Source organism: Sceloporus occidentalis, unplaced genomic scaffold (assembly GCF_023333645.1).
Source record: "Sceloporus occidentalis isolate IW3139 unplaced genomic scaffold, rSceOcc1.0.p SCAF_4, whole genome shotgun sequence".
Classification (NCBI taxonomy): Eukaryota; Metazoa; Chordata; class Lepidosauria; order Squamata; family Phrynosomatidae; genus Sceloporus; species Sceloporus occidentalis.
Genome location: NW_028316984.1, coordinates 120,010,390 through 120,033,595, shown reverse-complemented (window position 1 = coordinate 120,033,595; position 23,206 = coordinate 120,010,390). Strand labels below are relative to the sequence as shown.

The window sequence follows — 23,206 nt, the reverse complement described above, 5'->3', positions numbered from 1 at the left end:
TAACCACAAATATGAAAGTTAGGAAAGTTAAATTCAAATTTTAATTTGACAAAATTTTAAAAATAAACTTTACATTTAAATAGACATGATTAAGATTTCCAACTTCATAACAGTAATTAAAACAGAGAATTAAAATATTATTTGAACTGAATTAGTCCTTCAAGTTGTTTTTTTAAAAATATAGCATGTTACATGGTGTTTTTAAGTTTGTGTATTTAGCATACAACAGCTTTCATATCCCACACAACCAATGTCAGCAATGTTCTGAACGGCTTTTTTTCTGTAAGTGGTTTTGTTTCCTCTCAAGGAGACAAATGTACATCCTTGATTTGTTTGTAAGAGGAAAGCAGGATAATTTTAAGTCAAAAGGACTCCAGCATGGAGAAGGCACACCTATGATCAAAGACCATTTCTGAAATACACCTATAAAGTATAAATAAAAAGTTACAATTCATCTGCTGAGAGAAAGTTCCAACAATATTTTCTCCTCCAAATCAAACATTATCATCTTCTGTTGATATATCAAGTTTACTTTGTGGAATTACTAATTCTTCTTGGGAAATTTCAATTGATTCACAAGAGGTTGAACAAAGGCCAGGAATTAAGGTTGATTCACATGGTGAGACACTTCCGCTGACTTTCTGAGAATCCCTTGGTGCTGGAGAAACAGTGGTCTGGATGGAAGGGAAAGCCAAATTTGTTTCAAATGATCAGACTAAATAACTAAAATGTTTTAGTATCAGTAAGAAGGATGCACCTATAGTTGTACTATTAATCTATGGGGCTAAACAGACTGGCACTTTGTACCAACCTGGGCCTGAACTAGGGCTGTGGTAGGGCAGAGTGTTCACATGTTCCCAAACCCTATCGTGCACCGCAAGCGTCATCTTGGCGCGACATCATTTACACAGGGCATGCCATGATGACAATTGCCATACGCAGCGCCCAAAAAGCGTGGCGCATGAGGGGCATCATCATAGTGTGCAAGCGTGCCAATGGTGCCCCTTCTGCGGTGCAAAGAAGCCTCTTTTTAGGGCTTCTTTTTCTGCCATGTGCAGGCCGCGGCAGAAAGGGGCGGCATCTTGCCACCCCTTTCTGCCCATCTGTCAAGCCCGTGTTGATCCACACATGAATATACTGAAAGATTGATCTATCTCTTTTTCATCTACAAATCACAGGGAGAAGATGGAAAGCTTGAACAAGTCTCTGAAAGTAGTTTTATTAGGGGTGAAGGTGGACAAACTGAAGTTTAATACTTAAAGCCACTCCACATACCTATGGGATTGGTGGGCACTTCTTTATATCTGTAAAATTCTATGTCAAAGATAGTCCCTTCAATCCAGGCTTTAAGCAAGCTTTGACACCAGTTTATTCCAAATGAACGTATACAGTCCGATGATAAATCGGAGCTCCTCTCCTTACTTGGTTCCAGTGAGTCAAGCCTGCAGAGAGCCTCTGTGGGCCAGATTATACCTATAAATCCAAGGTTCCTGATCTGTTCTGTACAGGATTATCAGTGATTTTTCAAACACCCTCCTACATCATGAATACTGACCTTTTAACAGATGGGCTATTTCTTCAAATATAATTAGATATTTGCTTTAAACCTGTACTATTCTAGGCAACTGGATATGACAGAAATGTCGCATGCTGAATTGTTTTATTGTTGTTTCCAGTACTTACTTCGTTATCTACATTTGTAGCCTTATTTCATTTATTTTTATTTTTCTGATGACTCCTAGAACTCCTGTCAAACTTGATGTTATAAAAGATATAGAGTCAACAAGAATTTTCTGCTCCCTTTTAATCAAGATATAGTCAATGCAAGGACCATGTGATATATCCATCTTCCCTAAGTTTCTACTGCAGAGTACAAAAGTGATATTTGACAATACAAATCTTCAATATATCCTATGGGCCTCTTGCTGACTCTCTCATGCTTATAGTTTCATGTTTCGTATGGCTTTTATCAGGTATAATCATGAATGATTGCTGAATTTTTAATATCTCACCTTTCTCCTGGCAAGGCATTCAAAACTGCTTATAAATGGCTTATATTCACTTGAACATTCCCCACCAGTAAAGAAACCATTCTTGCCTGTGCAATATGAGTTTATACAGAGAACATTTCTACATTTATTTCCTCAACCTACAGTGTTAAGTAGTGCAATCCATCAACAAATTTGTCTCCAGTTGCTGATTGTGCATAGCAGCTCAAATACCAATGAGCACTCATCTGGCAATTATATACATTAATGCTTCACATTTTTTTTCTCTCTTACCGGCTTTAAAGGCGTTGTTGGAATTGATTTTCCATTTAATCCACTGCTATACTTTGGTAAGACATTATGTAATGCTTTCACTTGTTTCATGCTGACACTTTCGGGAACAGGAGTAACACATTCAGCTTGCTGACTAACCAGGGCAGATCCAAAGACATGATTTCCAGAAACCTGGACACTGGCTGGTATTAGTCCTACATGTTGCAGCATAAAGTTCAGACATGAAGAGCTAGGGGTTTGGACAGGACTAGCATGGCTTGAAGCAATAGCAGGATCATTCACCACGGGTACAGCGACTACCGAAGATGGTGTCATCAGGTTTAGAGGTGTTAAATGAAGAGTAGGAAAATGACCTGTTCTAGAGTCAGATGTCACTGGAATACCATCTAAGACAAAGAAGAGGAAGAACCAACTATAAAAAATGGCAGTACTTCTATGTCATGGGGCAGATCACAGCATCTTGTAGACATGAGCAAGAGGATGCTCATATGAGTCCCACCAAACATCAGATGTTTACATAGAACATAGTGGTGGTTAAGTATCAATGAGCAACTGACTTCAAGAAAGTCAGTACTGACCAGAGCTGCCCAACATATGTTCTCCTCTACCAGCAAAATGGCTTACTGTTGTTGTGAATCACAGTGAATACCCAGCATTCAAAGTAGACTTCCTGAGAGAGAACGAAAGTTGTAGTAATAAATCTGAAAATAGTACTGTTGTTCCTCCGTATTCACAGAGATTCATTCTGCCCCCCCACCCCAAAAATGGAGACTTGCTCATATTTATGCCTCATAGGCTTGAATGAACCATGCCCCCGTGTGCGTGGCCCAGGAAATAGCAGAGGTTGCCCCTCCGCGGGTATTCAAGGACACGGATCTGAGATCCGTGAGTTAGGAGGGGCGACTGTACTGAGGGAACAGAAATGTGGTGAATGCTTTTAATTAAGTGAGTAACTGAAATTACTAGACAGCTCTTCCAAACCTGCAGGATCAGTTAATGACTGATGCTGGGCAAGGCACCACTGCAAAAGCTGGGTGAAGGCACATATAGCAAGAAGTAATGCTCTGACACATGAAAGCCTTGAACACTGGCACAATATATTATGGGCAAACCTAGCTTTCCTGCCTGAAGTCCTATCATGGCAGAAAATGGTAGACATCTACTAACCCCAGAACACTCTAGTGATATGATCAATAAATACGCACCAGCAATGGGAGAACTGTAGATTTTCTGTCCTACACATGGCTCAGTCTTCTCGTTGTTAGAAAAAGTAGTTTCACTGAGAAGCTTTGTAAACTGGGGAAGAGGTATACGATAACCTGAAGGAAGCTGAGTCTAAAACAAAGGAAGAACATGCCATTTAAGTCCACAGTAATAATGAGTGCTGACAAAATAACAGATGTAGCCCAGGCATCGTTTCTGCTTATCACTCTTCCCACTGAACAAGGCCACATGTGTTATGAGAGATTCTTGACGGGGCTCTCTTTAACTCATTCACTCTCTCTCTTTATATATATATATAAATGAACAGCAATCAACAAGGTAAGGTAACATACTAAGCACTATGGGAAGCTGAATTTGACTCTTCCTGTGCTATTTCCCAAATTTTCAAGCTGTAACTATCTTCTGGGTAGGTGTGTATGGGAGAAATAAACATTATACCACTCTTCTCCTTACTTTAAAGCTTTAGGGAAGGGCGAAAAGGTCAACATCCACTCATTCCACTGGAATATCAGTAACAGACCTCCCATGCTACAAGTATTTTCATCAAAAGGGCCATCTTTTTCATAGGTGGTTTATTCTTATATAAAATTTCCGCCTTTCCATGCTTCATTAACTAATCACGTGTTTTACATCATCAATGCTAGGAAGAGAGCAAGACTCAAATGAGAATGTCATGCCAGGTATTTACAGAAAGCTAATACAGTGCACAGTTTATAACCAATGCCTGGCTTTGGTATACTTACTGATGTGTTGCATTAAATAAACTCTGAATTGCTGTTGATGTAAATATTCCCCATACTCAAAATATGACCTGTTTCTGTATTTTATTATTTATTTTATATAGCCACATTAAATAATAAAAGATGGTAGACCACGAAAATTTAAAACAACTTTTTGGAGGGTGAATATTCAGTTATTAAGGGTAATGAGTGATGCATCTGTGCTTTTATGCTTTCCAATCACATAGACAGTTATGCCAGTTAATTTTTTGAGGTTGAAGATAATGTTAAAATGGGAAACCTCACGATAATATACCTAACACCATGTTCTATACTCTTGACCACAGCACAGAACTACTACCCAACAAGGAACAAGGTTGCCACAGCTGTTGTATGCCTTGAAGTTGTTTACAACTTATGGCAATCCTAAGGTGAACCTATCACAGGGTTTGTGGGGCTGTGTGTCTTGCCCAAGATCACCCAGTGGGTTTCCAAGGCCAAACAGGGAATCAAACCCTGATCTCCAGAGTCCTAGTCCAATGCTCAAGCCACTACACCATGCTGGCTCTCGATGTTGCTATACCAATACAGAAAATTCAGCCAGGAGCTCTTACACAATAGGATAGCAGGTACATAAGATACATCTGCAATGCTGAAATAATCTGATTTGACACCACTTTAACTGCCATGGCTGAATGCTATAGAATTGTGGGAACTGTAGTTTGCTACTTATTTAAAGACACAGATACCTACAATTCCCAGAATTTCATAGCCTTGACCCATGGCAGTTAAAGTTGTGTCAAATCAGATTATTTCAACAGTGCAGATGTATCTTATGTACCTGCTACCCTTAAGCGCTCCTGGCTAAATTAACTACTGTACAATCAATACCTACAATTCCCAGAATTCCATAGCCTTGAGCTATGGCAGTTAAAACTGTGTCTAACTTGATTATTTCAGCAACATGGATTCAGCCTCTATGTAGAAAAACTCTGTACTTTTATTCTAGGGGTATGAAGGAAGATATGTAAGTGCCTTCTCCCCTTAACATGCTTGATCCTCATTATGCAAGGACATGTTAATCCAAGGGGCATTTCAAACATACAGTCCTCTGCATGTATATCCCCATGCTCTTTCCTAAATATTGAACTATTATCTAAAATTTCTCCTTACACTGATGAGAATGTCTCCGAACACAGCTCAAGCCACCATCCTTAATACTTTTATTGCAAACAACCAAAGTTGAATATGCTCCATAACAAAGAATCCAAATGAAGTGTCCAGTGCTATCAAAGAAGAATTAGGATGCCATCAATAAGCAAATTAATAAGTACCTGAATTATCCTATATTGCAGTGCTTATCAAGCTATCTGATGTGGTAGACTGGCAGGGTTTTTTCCCACCCAGTGCACCAAGGACTGGCATTCTATTTGTGCCCACTGGATGCAACAACTGTTTCTTTCCTGGAAACATGCTGCAGACCAGCAGTCACCTGCTTGCGTATGGGCTCGAGTCCAGAGAGCGCCACTTTGAGTAACATTGTCCTATTGCATACTTTTGCTTTAATTCTGCAAAACTCTTGAAAACTTAAAGTTCAAAGCAATTTAAAAGAATAAAATTCCTGGACTTTTCATCCTAACATTCATTTTGGACTTTTAGATTTCTCACTTTTATTTTGTATTAGCAAAGTTCTGCCAGAATGACTTGTAAAACTACCACAAAAGAAGCACTGAAAGAAACTCTAAGGATAGAGACAAAATCTTTATCCCTTTATCAATCCTGATAATTTCATTTTTCCAGGGGTCAGAGTGGAGTGAGGGGAGATGACTGGCTGTCTTTCTCTTTAATAGTCAACCTATGACCTGTAATTCCCCAAGTGATTCTAATCTATTCTGTGAATATGCAGAACACAGTACACTATGAGCAAAAATCAGCAGCCAGGAACTTTTTATACACAGAAACAACCAGGGCTTTCCTTCTGCCCCACATCTTGTCAACCAGTATCTTCAACCGGATATGTCAAAGACGGAGGTTTAATACTTTATTTATGCACCTTTTCAACACCAAATATCAGAAATAATCCTAAATGTAAAGCTTCATGGATAGACAATATTTTGAATAATTTCCCTGCCCTGATCCCACCACTTTCTCCATTTTAACTGTTTCCTTTCTTCCACTCAGTATCCTCATTCTCTGCTATAGTATTTTATACTTTTCAGAAATTTTTCTTGGGACTAGTAACATATGTATAGTGCAGCATCTTGTTCAGGGTATAGATTCTCAATTTATATAGGAACTCTTCTCTCTTAGGTCTTTGCAGTCCTTTCAGTTGAGGACCATGCTCCATTGTTATTCTTTTCTGGTCCCTGATGAACATCTTCCATCTAAATTACTGGGGCTGATGGATACAGTCCTCACCATCAACGGTGAATAGTTTTTCCAAACCCAACAACATTTTTTTAAAAATGCAACTATCAGTATCATAGAATCAAGGCACAGCTGCTTCAGCTAGCAAGCCCAGCCCTAAAATGGGCAAATCTGCAATTGACTGATTAACCAGAAACCAAAAGGACTTGCCCACTGTGCTAAAAGAGGGACTCAATTGTCCTGTGGCATCTAGGGCAGTTTGAAATCCTCTGAGCTATATAATTTCTACATCCACAAGGATTCACTTTTCAAGGACGAAAGAGCATGGAAGACCAACCCACACAAAAGAGGCAACCCTATTTTTTGCAAATATATTATGGGTGACCTTTCAGTAAGACCTGTGATAAGGCCCCACATGATATCCTTGCAGGAAAAAAGGGTAGTAAAATGTGGGCTAGACAATGTAATTGTCATGTGGATTTGTAATTGGTTTTCTGCCCAAACTCAAAGGGCTTCTCTTCATCCTGGAAAGAAGTGACTAGCAGGACGTCACAGGATCCTGCCCTGAGCCCAGTGCTATTCAGCATCTTTATCTATGGGGTAAAACAAATGGCCAGGAAGGAGCAGCCTCTGGCCGCAATTGGACAGGGATTGCAGCGAAAACACAGTCCACTCCCAAAGCGGGATGCCGGCACAGGTCCCAAGCCACATTGGCCAGGAGCTGGTTTAATCCAACTCCTTTTGGCGGTGTCAGAGCAGCTTCCAGCTGCTTTGGGGGGCATGCGTCATCTAAATGCCATACCCCCAAGATGGCCAGAAGCCGCTTCTTTTGGCCCATTTATTTCAGGCCAATGACTTGATAGAGTAGAGGGCATGCTTATCAAATCTTCAGACAACACCAAATTAGGAGAGGAAGGTAATACCTCTGAGACAGGATCAGAATTCAAAACGACTAACAAATTTGACAGCCGTGCCAGAACTAACAAAATGAATTTTATCAGGGAGATATGCAACAAAGTATACTTAGACAGAAAAAATGAGATGCACAGATATAGGATGGGTGGCACCTAGCTTGACAACAGAACATGCAAAAGGGTTCTAGGAGTCTTAGTAGACCACAAGAGTGAGTCAGCAGAGTAATGCAGCAGCTAAAAAAGCCAGTATGATCCTAGGCTGCATCTATAAGTGTGTAGGCTGCATTTATAGTGTCTAGATCAAGGGAAATAATATTGCCACACTATTACTTTGGTCAGGCCTCACCTGGAATACTGTGCACATTTCTGGGTACCACAATTCAAAAAGAATGTTGACAAGCTGGAGCATGTCCAGAGGAAGGTGACCAAAATGGCGAAAAGACCTGCCCTACAAGAAGTAGCTTACAGGAGCTGGGTATGTTTATCCAGGAGAACTCAAGGTTGAAGGTGACATGATAGCCATGTTTAAATATTTGTAGGGAAGTCATACTGAAGATGGAACAAGTTTGGTTTCTGCTGTTCCAGACTAGGGCATGGAGCAATAGATTCAAACTACATTAAAAGAGATTCCACCTCAACAATAGGGCAAACTTCCTGAAAGTAAAAGCTGTTTAACAGTGGAACATACTCCCTTGGAAAAGAGTGGAGTCTCCTCCTTTGGAGATTTTTAAACAGAGGCTGGATGGGAGTTCTTTGTGTATTCCTGCATGGTAGGGTGTTGAGTTGGATGGCCTTTGTGGTGTCTTCCAATTCTATGATTATATTTAGGCCAGGGTATCAATGCTGTTGCTGTGCCTGAAGACCAGAAGGCGGCAAGACAAGAGCAAGCACAACTTTATAATGTAACACCTAGCTTCTTCTGAGGATAGACAGCTTCTATCTGAGAAGTGACCGAATACCCCTGCTGCAGACAAAAAGCAGAACTACCGCTTCCACCAAAGGCTGATGGGAAAGAATTAAGGCTAGTAGAGTAATTCATCTTCAGCCACATCAGGCTGCCTCATCAATGGCTGGACTTGGGAGACATTGAGAAATGATGAGATGAACACTGTCAAAATCAGAATCTGGGTTATTTTCCAGGGGAAGGTGTGGACTGCCATCCCAGCAAACAGGAAGACAATAGGCTATTAAGCAATTTGTCGCCATGTTAATAAGGGGAACTTTTGGAGTGCGCAACATTTTTTGTTCAAACTTTATTTTTTATACCACTTTGGTCCACTATTTTCAGTTCCCACAATGCTACAAAGAAAAATACACAAACTACACCCCTTCTGATATTAGACTACACTTTCTAGCATGGCTCACCATTGGCTATGCTGGCTACAATCCAACAACTGGTAGGTCATACCTCACTTACCCTTGCAAAATAAAAAGAGTGGGGAAGCTCTTTCAGCCCAAGGGCCAAATTCAATTTCAAAGATGTTGCTATGGAATACATTCCAGCAGTGGTGATGGGGGAAAAATAGGGGAACAAAAATGGAGCACATTTCAGATTAAAACTCTTATTAATAGTAACGAAGCCTTAGGGGAGGCTTTTTATCCTTGTGGTTAGTGTGTGTGCATTTAAATCACCTGCTCATTTATGGCGATCCCAGGAATTTCATTTGTGAAAAATAAAGTGGTAAAGAGTCTACTGTTATTGCTAACACTGTTACTGCAGTAGAAAAAGGGTTAAGAGTGCTGCTGGCACTGGTAAATCTAGTTCACTGGCCTCCTTGTTTGCCACAGTAGATCATTTAAGAATTGCTAGTCTAATGATACCCACCAATTCTGAGTTATTTGTATCCATTTAGGAGAAAGATAAACATATCAGGAGTGTACAACATATGTGAAAAGTGTGGACACTTTAATACACCTTACCTTAAGCCCATCCTGAAGCTCTAGCTCTTCATTCTTACATTTTTTAATTGAGCTGTCCTTTGGCACTGATTTACCTCTCTTGGAACATTTTCCAGACATCAAGTCATTTTTTCTGCATTCTTGCTCCTTGGCCAACCCAGTGTTTTGGTCTTCAGCACTGGCATCACCTGCTGCTAAGTTACTGTCACTGTCTTCAATAAACTTTTTACCAGGGATTAATTGTGAACTGGCTTCCACAGAAGATTTCATTCCTATCACATTAGTACAGGGAACAGGCTGTACTGATAAACCTGGATTGTATGCAGTCACTATCTGTGTTTGGGAAGGCTGCAAATATACTGCATATGACACAGTGGAACTGACAGGAGTTAGTACAGTTGGTGATACTGAACTGGGGATCAGTGGAAATATCCCAGCCTGAGAAGGCAATAGGAATGGTTTGGGATTGTCAGGAGCACCCAGAGGGCCTTGTAAAGTAGAGTGTTCCACTTTCATCTTCATCTTTCTGAAATCTCTAAGGAAAGAAATTCATTGTGTTAGAATACTTCAATCTGAAATTCATCTGTTTCAAACAAATCAAAACATAATGGACCTGGCTTTGCTAATTTAGACAGAAATAAGGCAGAACATTACAAAATGCTCTTGTACCTAACACTTTCATACAAGTCCACATGCTGCCTTTTGTAACTATGACAATATAACAAGGAATTGATAACCTGATCTTTACTCCTGGCATAAACAGCTATTTGTGAATTTTCAGTTTCAACAGATGTTGCAATATAAATTTTGTTTACAAACATACCGTGACTGTTCATCTAACTGTTGTTTGCATATTGCTGCAAGTTGCGCCATCTTGCTTGGAAAAGTTGGCACAATTTGACCTTTGGGAGAAAATATAAACATTAAAGGTTTTATTGAAAATACACTGTTTATATAGCTTAGCTGCATGACTCATAGCTCATGAAACATTCCCCTATCATCTCCAGAACACTACCAAGTCGAGTTTATATTTTAATATCTTCATACTTGTATTTTTCTTAATGGGGCTGCTTGGAGCAGAACGAATCTTCCTCCAATCACTTTGTGTTGTCTTTGTCGTTTTTATTAAAGATGGATGCCTTGTGAAGCCTTGCTTATTTCTAGTAGGGAAGAGCTCCTTGGAACAATTATCTCTGGAAGATTCATCTTTCACAGGATGAGATGAAGCAATCATAGCAGGTGTGAGTACAGGCTCTGCATCTATAAATTAATCATATTGAAGTTGTAACATATTTTAATGTGTACACTTTAAGTAGGCTATTAATCCCTTTCTTGGTTATGACAGACTGAGGGATGGTGTTAGGCAGGATTGGTAAACCACTTAAGGAGAAAGTCATCTCACACCTATCCTCTGTTGTGTTGAAGGCCTCCAGGGAAGGCTCTAGCTGATATACTGGGAAATCTTGATGGAGGCAAGCTGCTCTATGGGACACAGAGATGACTTGGGTAATTTACACAATCATGCCTAAATGCTGTATTTCACTGAACAGGTGAGAACAATGAAACAAGCCAGAATACAGGTAGAACACAAGCAGAGGAAGAATGATAATACATCTGACTGAACATGAATTAAGCTCATTACTAAGCATACAAATGAGGATTTCTTTTCCACTACCAATATACTAATTCACTATGATCCACATGAAAGGTTGTAAGCTATGTGTGGCTTTTTCTAATTTTACCTGGGAAGAAATTTAACAACACATTTCATGGCATGCTGTGATTTATCTACAGCACTTTCATGGACACAAATGGTCAACCCTCCAATGATCTGGATCCCAATTAATACAGCAAAATCAACTGATTTTTCCAAAGCACTTCTGGTCTAATTTGTATGGATGACTTTCAACTGCTGAAACTGAGGCTGCAGACACAATACTTGGACAAGTCTGGCTGACTACCTGCATGCTTAACTCTTGCCTGTCATGGTTGATAATGTTTATTGAGGCAATGTCTAGTTGGCTCAAGATTGTTAATGCTTCTCTGAGGATGGGAATAACAGCAGTTGGAATACTGTGTCCTGTTCTGGGCACCACAATTCAAAAAGGACATTGAGAAAAGGAGGGCAACTAAATGGTGAAGGGTCTTGAAACCATGCCCTATGAGGAACGCCTTAGGGAGCTGGGGATGTTTAGTCTGGAGAAGAGAAGGTTAAGAGGTGATTTGATAGCCCTGTTTAAATACTTGAAGGGATGTCATATTGAGGACGGAACAAGCTTGTTTTCTGCTGCTCCAGAGAACAGGACCCAGAACAATGGATACAAACTGCAGGAAAAGAGGTTCTTCCTGACAGAAAGGGCTGTTCGACACTGGAACACACTTCCTCGAAGTGTAGTGAAGTCTCCTTCCCTGGAAGTCTTTAAACAGAGGCTGGTTGGCCATCTGTCGTGGATGCTTTGATTTAAGATTTCCTGCATGGCAGGGGGTTGGACTGGATGGCCTTTGTGGTCTCTTCCAATTCTATGATTCTATGAAGGTGACAGTGACTCAGCTACTGTTAAACAAACCTAAAACAGCCCCAGAGAAATAGGCCAATAAATAATACCTTGGCTAGGTGCTTGAGCAACCTGTTGCCAGGGACCTTCAGCTCTATGGGATCTCTTCATCAGCTTTTCTTGTATATCAGTCTATCTGTACAGAGACAGCCTAGTTGCAATTGTCCTTGTTTGGATAACCTCCCATTTATGTAATGCATTATATGCAGGCATGCCTTTGAAAATGATTTAGAATCCTCAGTTAGTCCAATACATAGCTACAGAACAATCAATTTCTGGACCCGATTCAAAGCACTGCTATTAGCATTTAAAACAATAAAATCTTGCAGCCAGTGTCTTTCTCACCTGTATGTTTTTATCTAGATCTGGAGGTCAGTGTCAGAGGCAAAATTCAATAGATGAATACTACAGAGAAGATCTTCGCTTGAATAGCACGTATTGTGGAATATTCCTCCTCAAAATTCACCTAATCCTCATTTTAAATTCTTCTCAACAACAGGAACAAAAACTGTCCATTTAATTTTAAGAGATTTAATTTTAGTGCTTAATCTTTGCTGTGACATGTTTTATACTGCAATTGTATCACTATACTGTTTAACATTGATTATGGGGCAACACAGAAATACTGTTAATAAATAAATTAGAAAATTATCACATCACTATAAAAACTAACATCAACTTTCTGTGAAAGATTAACAGTGCAGAAACAATAATTCACTTACCCTGAATATCTGAAAAAATATCTGGCCCTGTCCATATGAATGCTGGTTTGCGGCCCTTTTCTTCTGTAACATGAACTTTCTGGATAAGTTCAAGGCTACTGAGGACATTAGCAATATCATATAGTCTTCGGATTTTAGCTGAAATAAATCAAGAGACTTATGAAAGTGAATTGGTACTGCAGTATCATTAAACCAAGGTTAAATATTGTGAAATCTCATACTGCCTTAATCAGTCTTTCCTTCCCAAAAGCTGTTTCAGACATACAACACAAAGGCAGCAGACATTTTGTTTCCTGGATCCTTCAGAGTACATGAAAAATCTAGTGTGCATGTTAATAACTGTTGGTCCCTCAGCCAAATCAAATGTTCAGTATTTAAAGTGATCCCCCACCCTGGTTTTCAGGGTTTTGAAGAAGACACTTAAAACTACGTGGAGGGAGGGATTATACAGAGAACTGCTGAGACTGAAATTGTGATTGGGTGACAACAACAACACTTCCCTGAATAACACCCTCTGTCCAGTTTTCAGGAATGTGAGTCTCATTTTCCTCCTGAGGTCATGGCAACCAGTACATTTTAGCCTGTAGAACATGCTTCTCAAGAATACCACTTTGGAAGATCATTCTCAATTCAGGTGCTAGTCATTTAGATCCAATTTCTTTCAAAAGGTAGTTTTAAAGTCATATGAGATGCATTTTCTTGTTTTATTAAACGAGGACAGAATGTATTCAGTATTTGCCTGTAGTACACTGGAACTGCTACTCCTAAGGGAAGAATATTGGCATGTTCACTTTCTGTACTGAAAGTGAAGGAGGACTTCCAATAACTGGAAGCTGCTCTTTGTGACTAACAGAGCAGTTAAAGCGAATCTACCAAAAAATCCACAGTTCTCCTCTCTAGGCTACAGAAGTCTGGCCAGCCATTCTAGCACTGTAGCATGGAGGAAGATGAAATAGTTTGGTATCATTTCTTCTGTTTGAGAAGACAGCATGGTAGGGAACAGAAAACAGAGGGGAAGAAGCGGCTGCACACAGTTAAGCCAGGGGATGGAAATATTGAGCTGTTATTTAATTTATATCCTGCCTGTCTCCTGATATGTGTTCCAAAGTGGAATAAAATGCAGGTTAAAACAACATTAAAACAATGCATGATACAATTTTTTTAAAAATAAACACTCCTTTTAAAACCTATTTTAAAAATGTTTAAAACTTAAGATAAAAGAGAGCACACTCCATTGAAAAGAACTTTTTCATACAAACAACAAAAGGTTATCTAAATGAAATGGTTTTGCTTGTCAACGAAAAATGAGTAGATCAAATGAACTTCCTATGGGAAGAGAGTTCATAGTCTTGGAGCAAACAGAAGCAGCTTCTGAGTCCTCACCAGGCATACCTGTGTTAGTGGTGGGACTGAGAAAGCTTACACTTGTAGATCTTAAAAATAGGTCCAGAGTCAGATGAAATGCCCTCCTCTATTGTGATCTTGGTGGGAGAGAAGGGCTAGGCACAGCTCTATCATGCTTAGGCCCAACAGCTGATGAAAGTTCCCCCCCATCCCATTTGTAACTGTCCTGGCCTTAGAGGGAGAGAAGAACTGTATCTGCTGGACAGCAGGGACTGTCAAAGTAACAATTTGTAAGATGCTCTGAGCCTTTGTGGCTGAAGAGTAGGGTATAAAATACTCTAAATAAATAAATAAATAAAACTTGGGTAGGCTCATAGTGGGAGATAGGACATTTCAGATAGTCTGGATTCAAATTGTACAGGGCTCTACAAACATTATCCGCTGTCATTATTTTGATTAGAGTGCCACTCTTTCTGCTGTAACAATGATACTTGCTGAACATGCCTTCATAGATAAAATACAGCTCTCCTTACCCAAATAAAGACCTAATGTACAGAACCAGCTCCATTACACTGAACAGGAGCCTTCTTTCTTTTCAGCAGACACACAAATAGCTATTTTGGTCACTTACTTTTAAATTTGCTTTTATCTAAATATTCCATTTGATCTTCACCAATCAACATTTTAGCAGCAATGTCAAGGCTCACAACTTGGGGAGATGATACCAGAAACAGCATCACAAATTTCTGACTCATCACTCTTAAAGACTTGTCTTTACGACTGTTTACTGAAGCTGTGCAAAGAGAGATAATGATGAGCAAATGTAGAAGCTAGCTAGCAATTCTGAATTAAGGCATTGTTCTTTTTTTCACCTTAGGTGCAGACCACTAAAGACTACTGCTATGCAAGCCTGAATCACTTCAGTGTGGTTTGATTTGAACTGATTAACAGCATATACTCTTTGAATGCATGCACACACTCCTTTACGTCACCTGTCAACCTATGGCAATCCCAGGATCAATCCATTAATTACATTTACATTAAGTAAACATAAATGTGTGTACTTTTGTTTTTAGAATGAGGTACATAAATCACATCACATATGATCTTTAAAAAGGATTTTACTAGCACTATAAGGAAAAGAGGAAACTCCTTGGAGTAATGGTACCCACTATCTGCAGATTTTATCAATACAGGTACTGAAACTGATGGATTATTTAAAAAGTAACTAGGGGCCCGAACAGAGAGGCCAAAATAAAGCTGCTTCAGGTCACTTTGGAGGTATGCTGTTTAAATGATGTATGAGTCCTAAGAGGCTGGAAGCCATGTCAAAGCCACATTCCAGTCCCAAGGACTGAAACACAGCTTTGGCGCAGCTTTTGGACTCTTAAGATATGTGTGTTATTTAAACAGCAAACCTCCAAAGTGACCTGAAGCAGCTTTATTTTGGTCTGTCTGTTCAGGCCCTAGGCTAAATTTTGTAGCCCACATTTTGAACAACTGGAAGAAAACAAACTGAAACTACAGGAGGTATACATATACTAGTATGTCAGTTCTAGATAGAGAGCAAAGTATTTACCTGCTCGAAATTCCATCCCAGGAAGTTCCACAAAGCATATGTCTGTATGATCATTTGGCCTAACTTGCTTTGCCACCAACTCAATCTTCTGGCCATCTTCCTCAGACTCTTGTTCAAATTCTCTTTTCTTAATCAACTCAATTTGTTGTGTATATTTGTTCTCCTCAGCCACTTTTTTCAAAATCTGCAATGTTTTTTTAAGATTATGATAACCGTGCCAAGAATACTTGTTTTTGGCAAGTCGACTCACCATGTGCAGACTTTCCAGGACGTTCATTATGTCATAAATACGTCTACGTTCAACGTCTGTAAGAAAGGAATAAAGTGTATCTATCAACATAATTTTAAACCTACTTTTCAAGAATCTCCTTTTTGGAGGACTTTAAACAGAGGTTGGATCGGAATATTTTAGGAGTGCTTTAGTTGTGTATTTATGCATGGCAGGGGTGGGTGTTGAACTTGATGGCCCTTGCACTCCCTTCCAATTCTTCATCTGATTCTAATCAAAATATTTCAGCAATACAAGTAAACTATTCAAATCCAGTTAATACCTTTTTAATCCTAAAATATCAAATATGCTGCTAATGCACCATTGGTTAAGCTTCTATATCAGAATATGGGGATGCTACAAATGAGAACTTGTGATGACAATATCATTTATCTGCTTGCAACCTTCAGAAACATTTACTAAATGTTTACTAGGTTGTCTATAACCAAATTCCTGGTGGATGCAAACATGTGTAATGTGACATGCCTGTTTTATTTGCAAAACTCTAAGTGGGAGTGAGGAATCTGCAGCCTTCTCTACACCTTGTTGCTCACCACTGACCATGCTTGCTGGGTCTGATGGGAATTGGAAACCTACAATATCTGATGGCCCAATCTTTTGCCATCCTGTATCAGATAGAACAGAACAAAAAACTGGATAGTATGTATTCACAGTAGAAGAGTAAAAGGAAATGAGATCCTATGTACTCTTTATGGTCCAAAAACTTTATTACCAGTATCTTAAAAAGCCCAATGCGCTTCGGCCTTGTCACCAATTGGGCTTCTTCAGGGGCTATAACCAGAAATTTCTGGTGGACACTGAGTATTAGAAGGAAGGCCTTCCTTCTAATACTCAGAGTGTCTACTGTTGACAGTGCAGACTACAACTCCAGAAATTTCTGCTAATAGCCCCTAAAGAAGGCCAATTGATGACAAGGCTGAAATGCATTGGGCTTTTTAAGATAATAAAGTTTTTGGACCATCAATAAAATGTGGAACCTTGTTTCCTTTTACTCTTCTATCCTATGTAAGATGATCAAGCCTTTGTTCAGAGGTTAATCCAATGACAATATTGTGGGACACGAATGTGAAACAGAGGGCACTTGTACAATTTATGACAATCTCTGTGTTAATATAGGCCACAAATGGGCAATTGGAATACCATTTGGTTTATCTTTTGGAAAAAAGCAGAGCAAATTGAAACTTATTCACTTCTAAAAAACTAGAATATAAACCAGTTTTTAAGCTCCCCTCTACCTTGAATTCTAGTTTCACACAAGCTACCACTCAGCAACCACAGCACCTCATTTGCAAAGACAGCATTGTCTTATACTGTCTCATTTTATGAAACTAATCCTAAGAATTTCTGAGATGATACACACAGGTGGTTCTCAGCCTTAGTATTCCAGATGTTTTGTACATCAACATCCTACTGGCCAACCTGACTGGGGACTGTGGATGGTGAAGTCCACCATATCAGGAAGTCCAAAGGCTGAGAATCAATTATGCATGCTAACCACTTTGAATGCACAACTTTATCATGTAACCATTGGGTATGCTGCTCAATTTCTGTATTTGCATTTCACCATTTTGGCCTGAACAGTATCTATTGGTACAGCAATCTCTCTTACAACAAAATTTCTAATACAGGTATACAGCAGTTAACAACGCACAGTGTTTTCCTGCCCATCCTGCCCCCCCCCCTTTCCTCCTTGTCCTCTATGTATGTGGAAGTTTACTGTTTGCTTGTTTTTAACAGCACCAACAATAGGAAGATGGTAAAGGGGAGCCAAATAATGCTTGATCGGGAAAAGAGTAGGAACATACTCCAGCCTAGTTAATCCTACTGTAGCTGTGTTAGCCTCCTTACAAGAGGCAAGATAAATGGTGGCTGCCTCCTGAGTCCCTTAATTAACATGCATTAACAGCAAAACAGAGAGAAAAGAGGGAAGTAGATAAACTTGCCTTGCCAGCTACTCCTAGCATGTTAAAAAATGCACAGGTCTCTTAAGTTTGGGCACTAAAATGGAAATCACAATAGCGGGAGTTGGTGAAAGAAAAAGTCATCTCTGGATGCATTAGAAGTCTCCAGGTGGTCCCTAGAAGATTCAAAATGTTTCTTTTACCTGTGCAAAACTTTCCTGACCTAGTAGTTTCATTTTACTTGCACATATTATTTAGTTCTCAATAAAATGTTTGCTGAAACATCTTGACCTGTTCTTTTTTTGTGGTATAAGAACATATCCTATTCTTTCCAGAGAGAAGCAGTTGAATTGGAATATATCAACAAACTGCAGTACAACAGTAGATTGAACAGCGACAATGGTTTCTTAGCACAGTACACACATTATAACACTAGCTAAACCCCCCCCACACACACACACACACCTCCCTCATGGGTGCTCTCTTGGTTCATGTCTTATTTTTCATTCCCACTCTACATCCCAATAGTTAGTCATGTTTATCCATTCACCTTGGCTTTGGGCAACATCTTTCCTCATGCCTTGTCCCCAACGACCATTGTTAAAACTGAACTTGTCACCTCATCTCCACATCCACAAAGTTTTGTATTCCTATGGACATTTCCACACAAAGAATGCTATATAGGTCTGTCCCTGGCCTTTCCATTCTACCACATGTCTCTGAGGAAGAAGGCTCAAGTCTACAAAAGTTCATACTACCAACTTCTATCTTTCAGTTAGTCTCAAAGGTACTACAAGATCCCTTTGCATACTACATTCTTTCCATACTATTTCTGCTTCTGGTACCAACTATTCTGTTGAAGAAGTAACACCAAGGGACACATCTACTTTGTTAACTGATGAATACCTATAGTGTGAACTGAGGAGTACCAATATTAAATATTTTTAAGACGTCAGCCTCAAACTTACTAAGCTCTTCTGCTATTTCATCAAGGCAAATTTCATTCTTTTCAGAAAGGTTAGGATAACAAGGATACCGAGCTAAAAATTTGTGACACAGCAATCCTAGACTTTTGTCTTTACGGCTTGGTTGGGATTTTTCATATTCATCTCCTGATAAATGTTCCTGCAGAAAGACAAGAGAAAATGCTCTTATGTGAAAAAAAATCACTGTTTGACAGATTTAGCATCAGCATTTGTAATGAATGAGTAACACCAAATGACTGTGTCTGTGACAGCTGAGCCTCCACCCCAGTAATACAGCTGCCATGCTGTATCTGCTGTGTGTAAGCTACAAGCTTTAAAAATAAGCAGCACTCCACATCTGAGGTCTAACACAGAAGAATGAAATAAACCAAGACATTGCTTGCCTAGCTACTTTTCAAGCTCAAGTATAATTTCTCAAGAACGTTTATGAGATAAACAAACAAATTGCCTCAAAGCTTTCACTTCTGTTGTCTGACAATTTTTTTTCTTGCTCTCGATTTCGAATCTCAGGGCTGGCTGCGCTGATCAGCATTTTGAGGTTAGCTGTTGGTGTCCATGGATCTCTAGGAGAGACTTCATTAGGCTTTGGTGGTGTTGTCAGATGGCCAGAAGTGGTGGGCTGGATCTCTGCCAAAAATGAATTGGAGGCAGTCGTCTCTTTCAGAGGCGTTTTCACTGTGGGCTCATGTGCTTCAAAAGACTGATTTTCCTATGTTCAAATAAAACGAAACAGTGTGACTCAAAACCAGAGCAGTTAGGCATAGAAACAAAGCTGTTGTTCTTAATGAATAAAACATCAGTATAATGCTTCTGGCAACACAGCACCTGTTGCCAGAAGAAGCATGCATTTAATTCCTATCAGATTTTATAAGTACTTAAGGAAGCCACAAGCATTTTGCTTTAGAGTAGAACTACATCTTAAACACAGGGCTACTGCCAAGCCTGCATCAGCTTCCACCACATTGGATGGCCATCTCCCAGGAGTGCTTTAACTGTGGATCTCTGCACTGGCACAACATTGGATTATACAGCCCTTGGGTATCTTTCCAAGTTTATGACTTTCTATGTAAACATTTGTGGTCTATGCTTTCAGTAAAAAAAACTGAAAAGGAAAACAACAGTCTCAAACAAGTTACCTTGTTTTCAGCACTCATTTTGTTCCAAATAGCTTTTCTTTTATTTATATTTGCTTCAAAATAATACAAGGGATATGTTGTTCAGGAAATACTTTTAGCACTCTGAGAAAAAAAAAGACATACAAAGTAAATTTAGTTGCCATCAATGCCTTTAACAAAGGGAACAAATTAGAATAAAACAAAATAAATATCAGGACATAATTTTACTACAGGTACTGAAATGAATCTGTCTGAGGGACAAAGGTTAGACGAGTCCCTGGAACCAATTATGTATTTATTTATTAGTGGACAAATGTGCCGCACAATGGCAAGCATGTTTTCTCAGAGGTGCATCCCATCAAGTTTACAAAGATTTCTCAGTAAGTAGGGTTAGGTTCAACCAGTCTATGGAATGATTTCCCCATACATGGCACTCTGTTTCATTTAATTCTTTCAAATTACAATTATGTTTGCTTCCCAAGTTTTTCCTCAGGCATATCATTGCTTAGTTGCTGGCTCTGGTTTTCCCATTCTTAAGTACTATTGAATTTCTACTGCAGAAATCATGTACTCTTCATTCAAGGACACTAATGCAATCTGCAAGGGCTGACCTTGTAAAGAGTGAATCTAGCTGAGTATTAGTCTCATTTAAGCCTGTTTCATTTCATTCCCAATCAAACTGTGATAGCAAAATTGCAAGAGCAGCATTACCAACAGTAATCAAAGGGACAAGCAAGACAATGTCTAGAAAAGACATCATGAGACTTTGGTCCAAGCTAGTAGCAGGAAGGTTTCTGTTAAACATTTGCCTGCCCCTTATTCTGATGTAGTGTCACAGTGAAGAGTGACAAATTGGTGTGGCTTAAATGTTGTTGTCGTGTAACTTCAAGTAGTTTCTGATTAATGGTGACCCTATCACTGGATTTTCTTGTCATTTCTTCAGAGAGGACTTGCACTTGCCTTCCTCTGAGGCTGAGAGTGTGTGGCCAAACTAGTATTACCTGCTTGCAAGGAGCAGCAGGGGCAGGTTGAAACAAAAAGCGCAGACAACCTCAGAGTTTTGAGGATGGGAGGACCACGTCATCCTGGATATCACCCTCCCAGCAATCGAGCGCAAAGGTGATAATTCTGTCCTTGGAAGACACACTAAAGGAAGCCACTGAGTAGCTTTATGTTTGTTGGTGCAGCTGGCAAGAAGAACTCTTAAGAGCAAGGAGCAGGGGAAGAAGCATTGTGGAGCAAAGGCACAGGCTCTGTGTACTTTCTGCCTTAGGAAATGAAGTCCAGTTTTACTTAACTAGTTGGGCTGTGATACCTTCAGCTAAGCTGTCAATAACAAAGAAAAAGTACAGTCAGCATGCATGGCTTGAAAATGTTTTTAAAACATATAGGTTCCAAAAAGAAACCTTGATTTTGCCGTTTTATATAAGGAACACCATTGAACTATGCCACTGGATATAATGGGAGTTAAGCATCCACCGACGGTGGTATCCACGGAGGGCCCAGGACACCAAACCCAGCGGGTACCAAGAGGCCACTGTAACTGCCGGATTGGTCTCATTGGAGGGGAACACAGCATTACTTCACGTTCCCTGAATGACTGTGTTTGTGTGCGTAGAAGGAAACCACTCCTCAGCAGTAGAGAAACTATGTGCTCCAAGCAGAGAACAGTGTATCTGATCATCATGGCCAACGTAGTTTGCGAAGTCCATCCACTTTAGGGGTACTTCTTACTACAACAAGTGAGCATTCTTTGCCTGTTGGGTTAATCTAATGAAGGCGTTACTACAATAGGGACTTTGGAACTTGCCTTACAATGAACTACCCCTGTGTTTGTACAGGCATTAAGTCTGCTTGGGCCAAACTGACCCCTGCGTCTCACAGCGCCTGAGAGGCTGCAAAGGACACAGACATTTCAAACGCTGACAAGCAATACCTCAAATCCAAGCTTTGACAGAGAGAGAGAGAGAGAGAGAGAGTCAAAGGAGGGCTCTGCTGCTGGAGGAGGGAAGGGAAGGGAAGGGAAGGGGAGTGTCACAAAATGGAGGCAGCAGCAGCAGCAACCCAACAACAAACCTTTGAGGGGCGGGGTAGGGCCACGTCCTTCCCGCTGCGGAGCCCCTGTATTGGGAGAAAGGCGGGATATAAACCAACAACATCAATAATAATAATGATAATGATCGCCTGGGAGACCTGACTCACTCACCTGGCTCGCGCCACCTCTAAAGTTTACTCCCCGCGCGCCTTAGCTTGAGGAGTGGGCGTGGCCACGCTCCTCGTTCCTGATTGGCCCTTGAGGGAGGAAAAGGGGCGGAGTCTTTCCCCAGACCAGGTTTAGAACGTTCGGTTGAAGCATTGCTCCCTTTTTCTCCTCAGAGTGGCCTCGCCCTCTCTCTTTCTCCGCCCTCACCAGGTGGTTGGTCCCGCCCTCATAATGAGAGCCCTTCAAGAGAGACACGTACCGTCCTCGGCCTTCCCCGCCTCAGCGATTTGAATGTGGAGGGCGGAGTGGCTGAGGAGAGGGGAGGGGGAAAGGGGAGAGAGCCCCCAGCCAATCAGGTGTCAGAAGGCTCTCTGCCCCAACCAATCGCTGCTCGCTCGTCGCTCCCTTTCTCTCAGACGGGGTTTGGCGCCTCTGTTGGGCGGGAAGGGGAGGGGAGCGGTTGCTAGGCAACGCTGAGGGTGCCACCTCTTAGGAGCCCGTCCGCACCACAAAGTTACCGCGCTATGATTCCCTCTCTAAGCAGCATAACCGCAAAATGGAAGACAATTAAGGGGGAAACAATGTAGTTCGCTCCAAAATAAAAGCAGAAAACGCTCCCATTAAAAAGATAAGTCCATGCCTCTCAGTCATTCCTGCTCAAAAAAATGGAGGACATTTGGGAACTTCCTCTGGACAAAAAACTGGAATGGAGGGCGTGTCCGGGAAAAGGAGGACCTCTGGTCGCCCTCCCTCGGGATGGGCGGCCAGACGTCACAATGCAAAGGAGGACAAGGCACCGTGAAAAATGTAGGACCTTCAAAAATGGAGGACATTCCGAAATAAAAAGATGAAAACACTTCCATAAAGATAAATCAATGCTGCTTAGTCATACTCAGAATGGAGGACCTTTGGAATTCCTCCTGGGCTGCAGAAAGTTGGAATGGAGGACTTGTCCTGGAAAAGGAGGATGGCTGGGCGCCCTGTTTTTAAGGGTTTTTTGTTTGTTTTAGTTTGGGACAAGTTGACAGACATCCTCCTTTCCCCGGATTTGTCCTACATTTCCATTCAGGAGGAATTCCAGAATGTCCTCCATGTTGGGAGCATGAC

At 40.5% G+C, this 23,206-nt stretch overlaps 1 protein-coding gene across 2 annotated transcripts; it reads right to left on the bottom strand.

Moving 5' to 3' along the window:
- Positions 1-91: 91 nt before the first annotated feature.
- E2F8 (E2F transcription factor 8) lies at positions 92-22,360 on the bottom strand. Of its 2 annotated transcripts, XM_089521371.1 has the most exons (13): positions 22,103-22,360; positions 19,918-20,019; positions 19,230-19,490; positions 18,764-18,920; positions 15,606-15,911; positions 14,658-14,819; positions 12,683-12,820; positions 10,453-10,665; positions 10,229-10,307; positions 9,427-9,940; positions 3,488-3,617; positions 2,283-2,668; positions 92-674 (listed from the first exon to the last, which is right to left on the bottom strand). In XM_089521371.1, exons 2-13 carry the CDS (start codon positions 19,933-19,935, stop codon positions 495-497), a joined length of 2,544 nt encoding a protein of 847 aa, XP_089377497.1. In that variant the 5' UTR covers positions 19,936-20,019; positions 22,103-22,360; the 3' UTR covers positions 92-494. The 2 variants fall into 2 exon arrangements, with proteins under 2 accessions (XP_089377497.1, XP_089377498.1); XM_089521372.1 differs by lacking the exon at positions 14,658-14,819.
- Positions 22,361-23,206: the final 846 nt, after the last annotated feature.

Coding starts and splice junctions, on each gene's coding strand:
- E2F8 (XM_089521371.1), bottom strand. Junction 10,308..10,452: donor CCCCATTAAGAAAAATACAA/GTATGAAGATAT, acceptor TTTCTCCCAAAG/GTCAAATTGTGCCAACTTTT. Junction 3,618..9,426: donor AGCTTCAGGATGGGCTTAAG/GTAAGGTGTATT, acceptor CCTTTGTTTTAG/ACTCAGCTTCCTTCAGGTTA.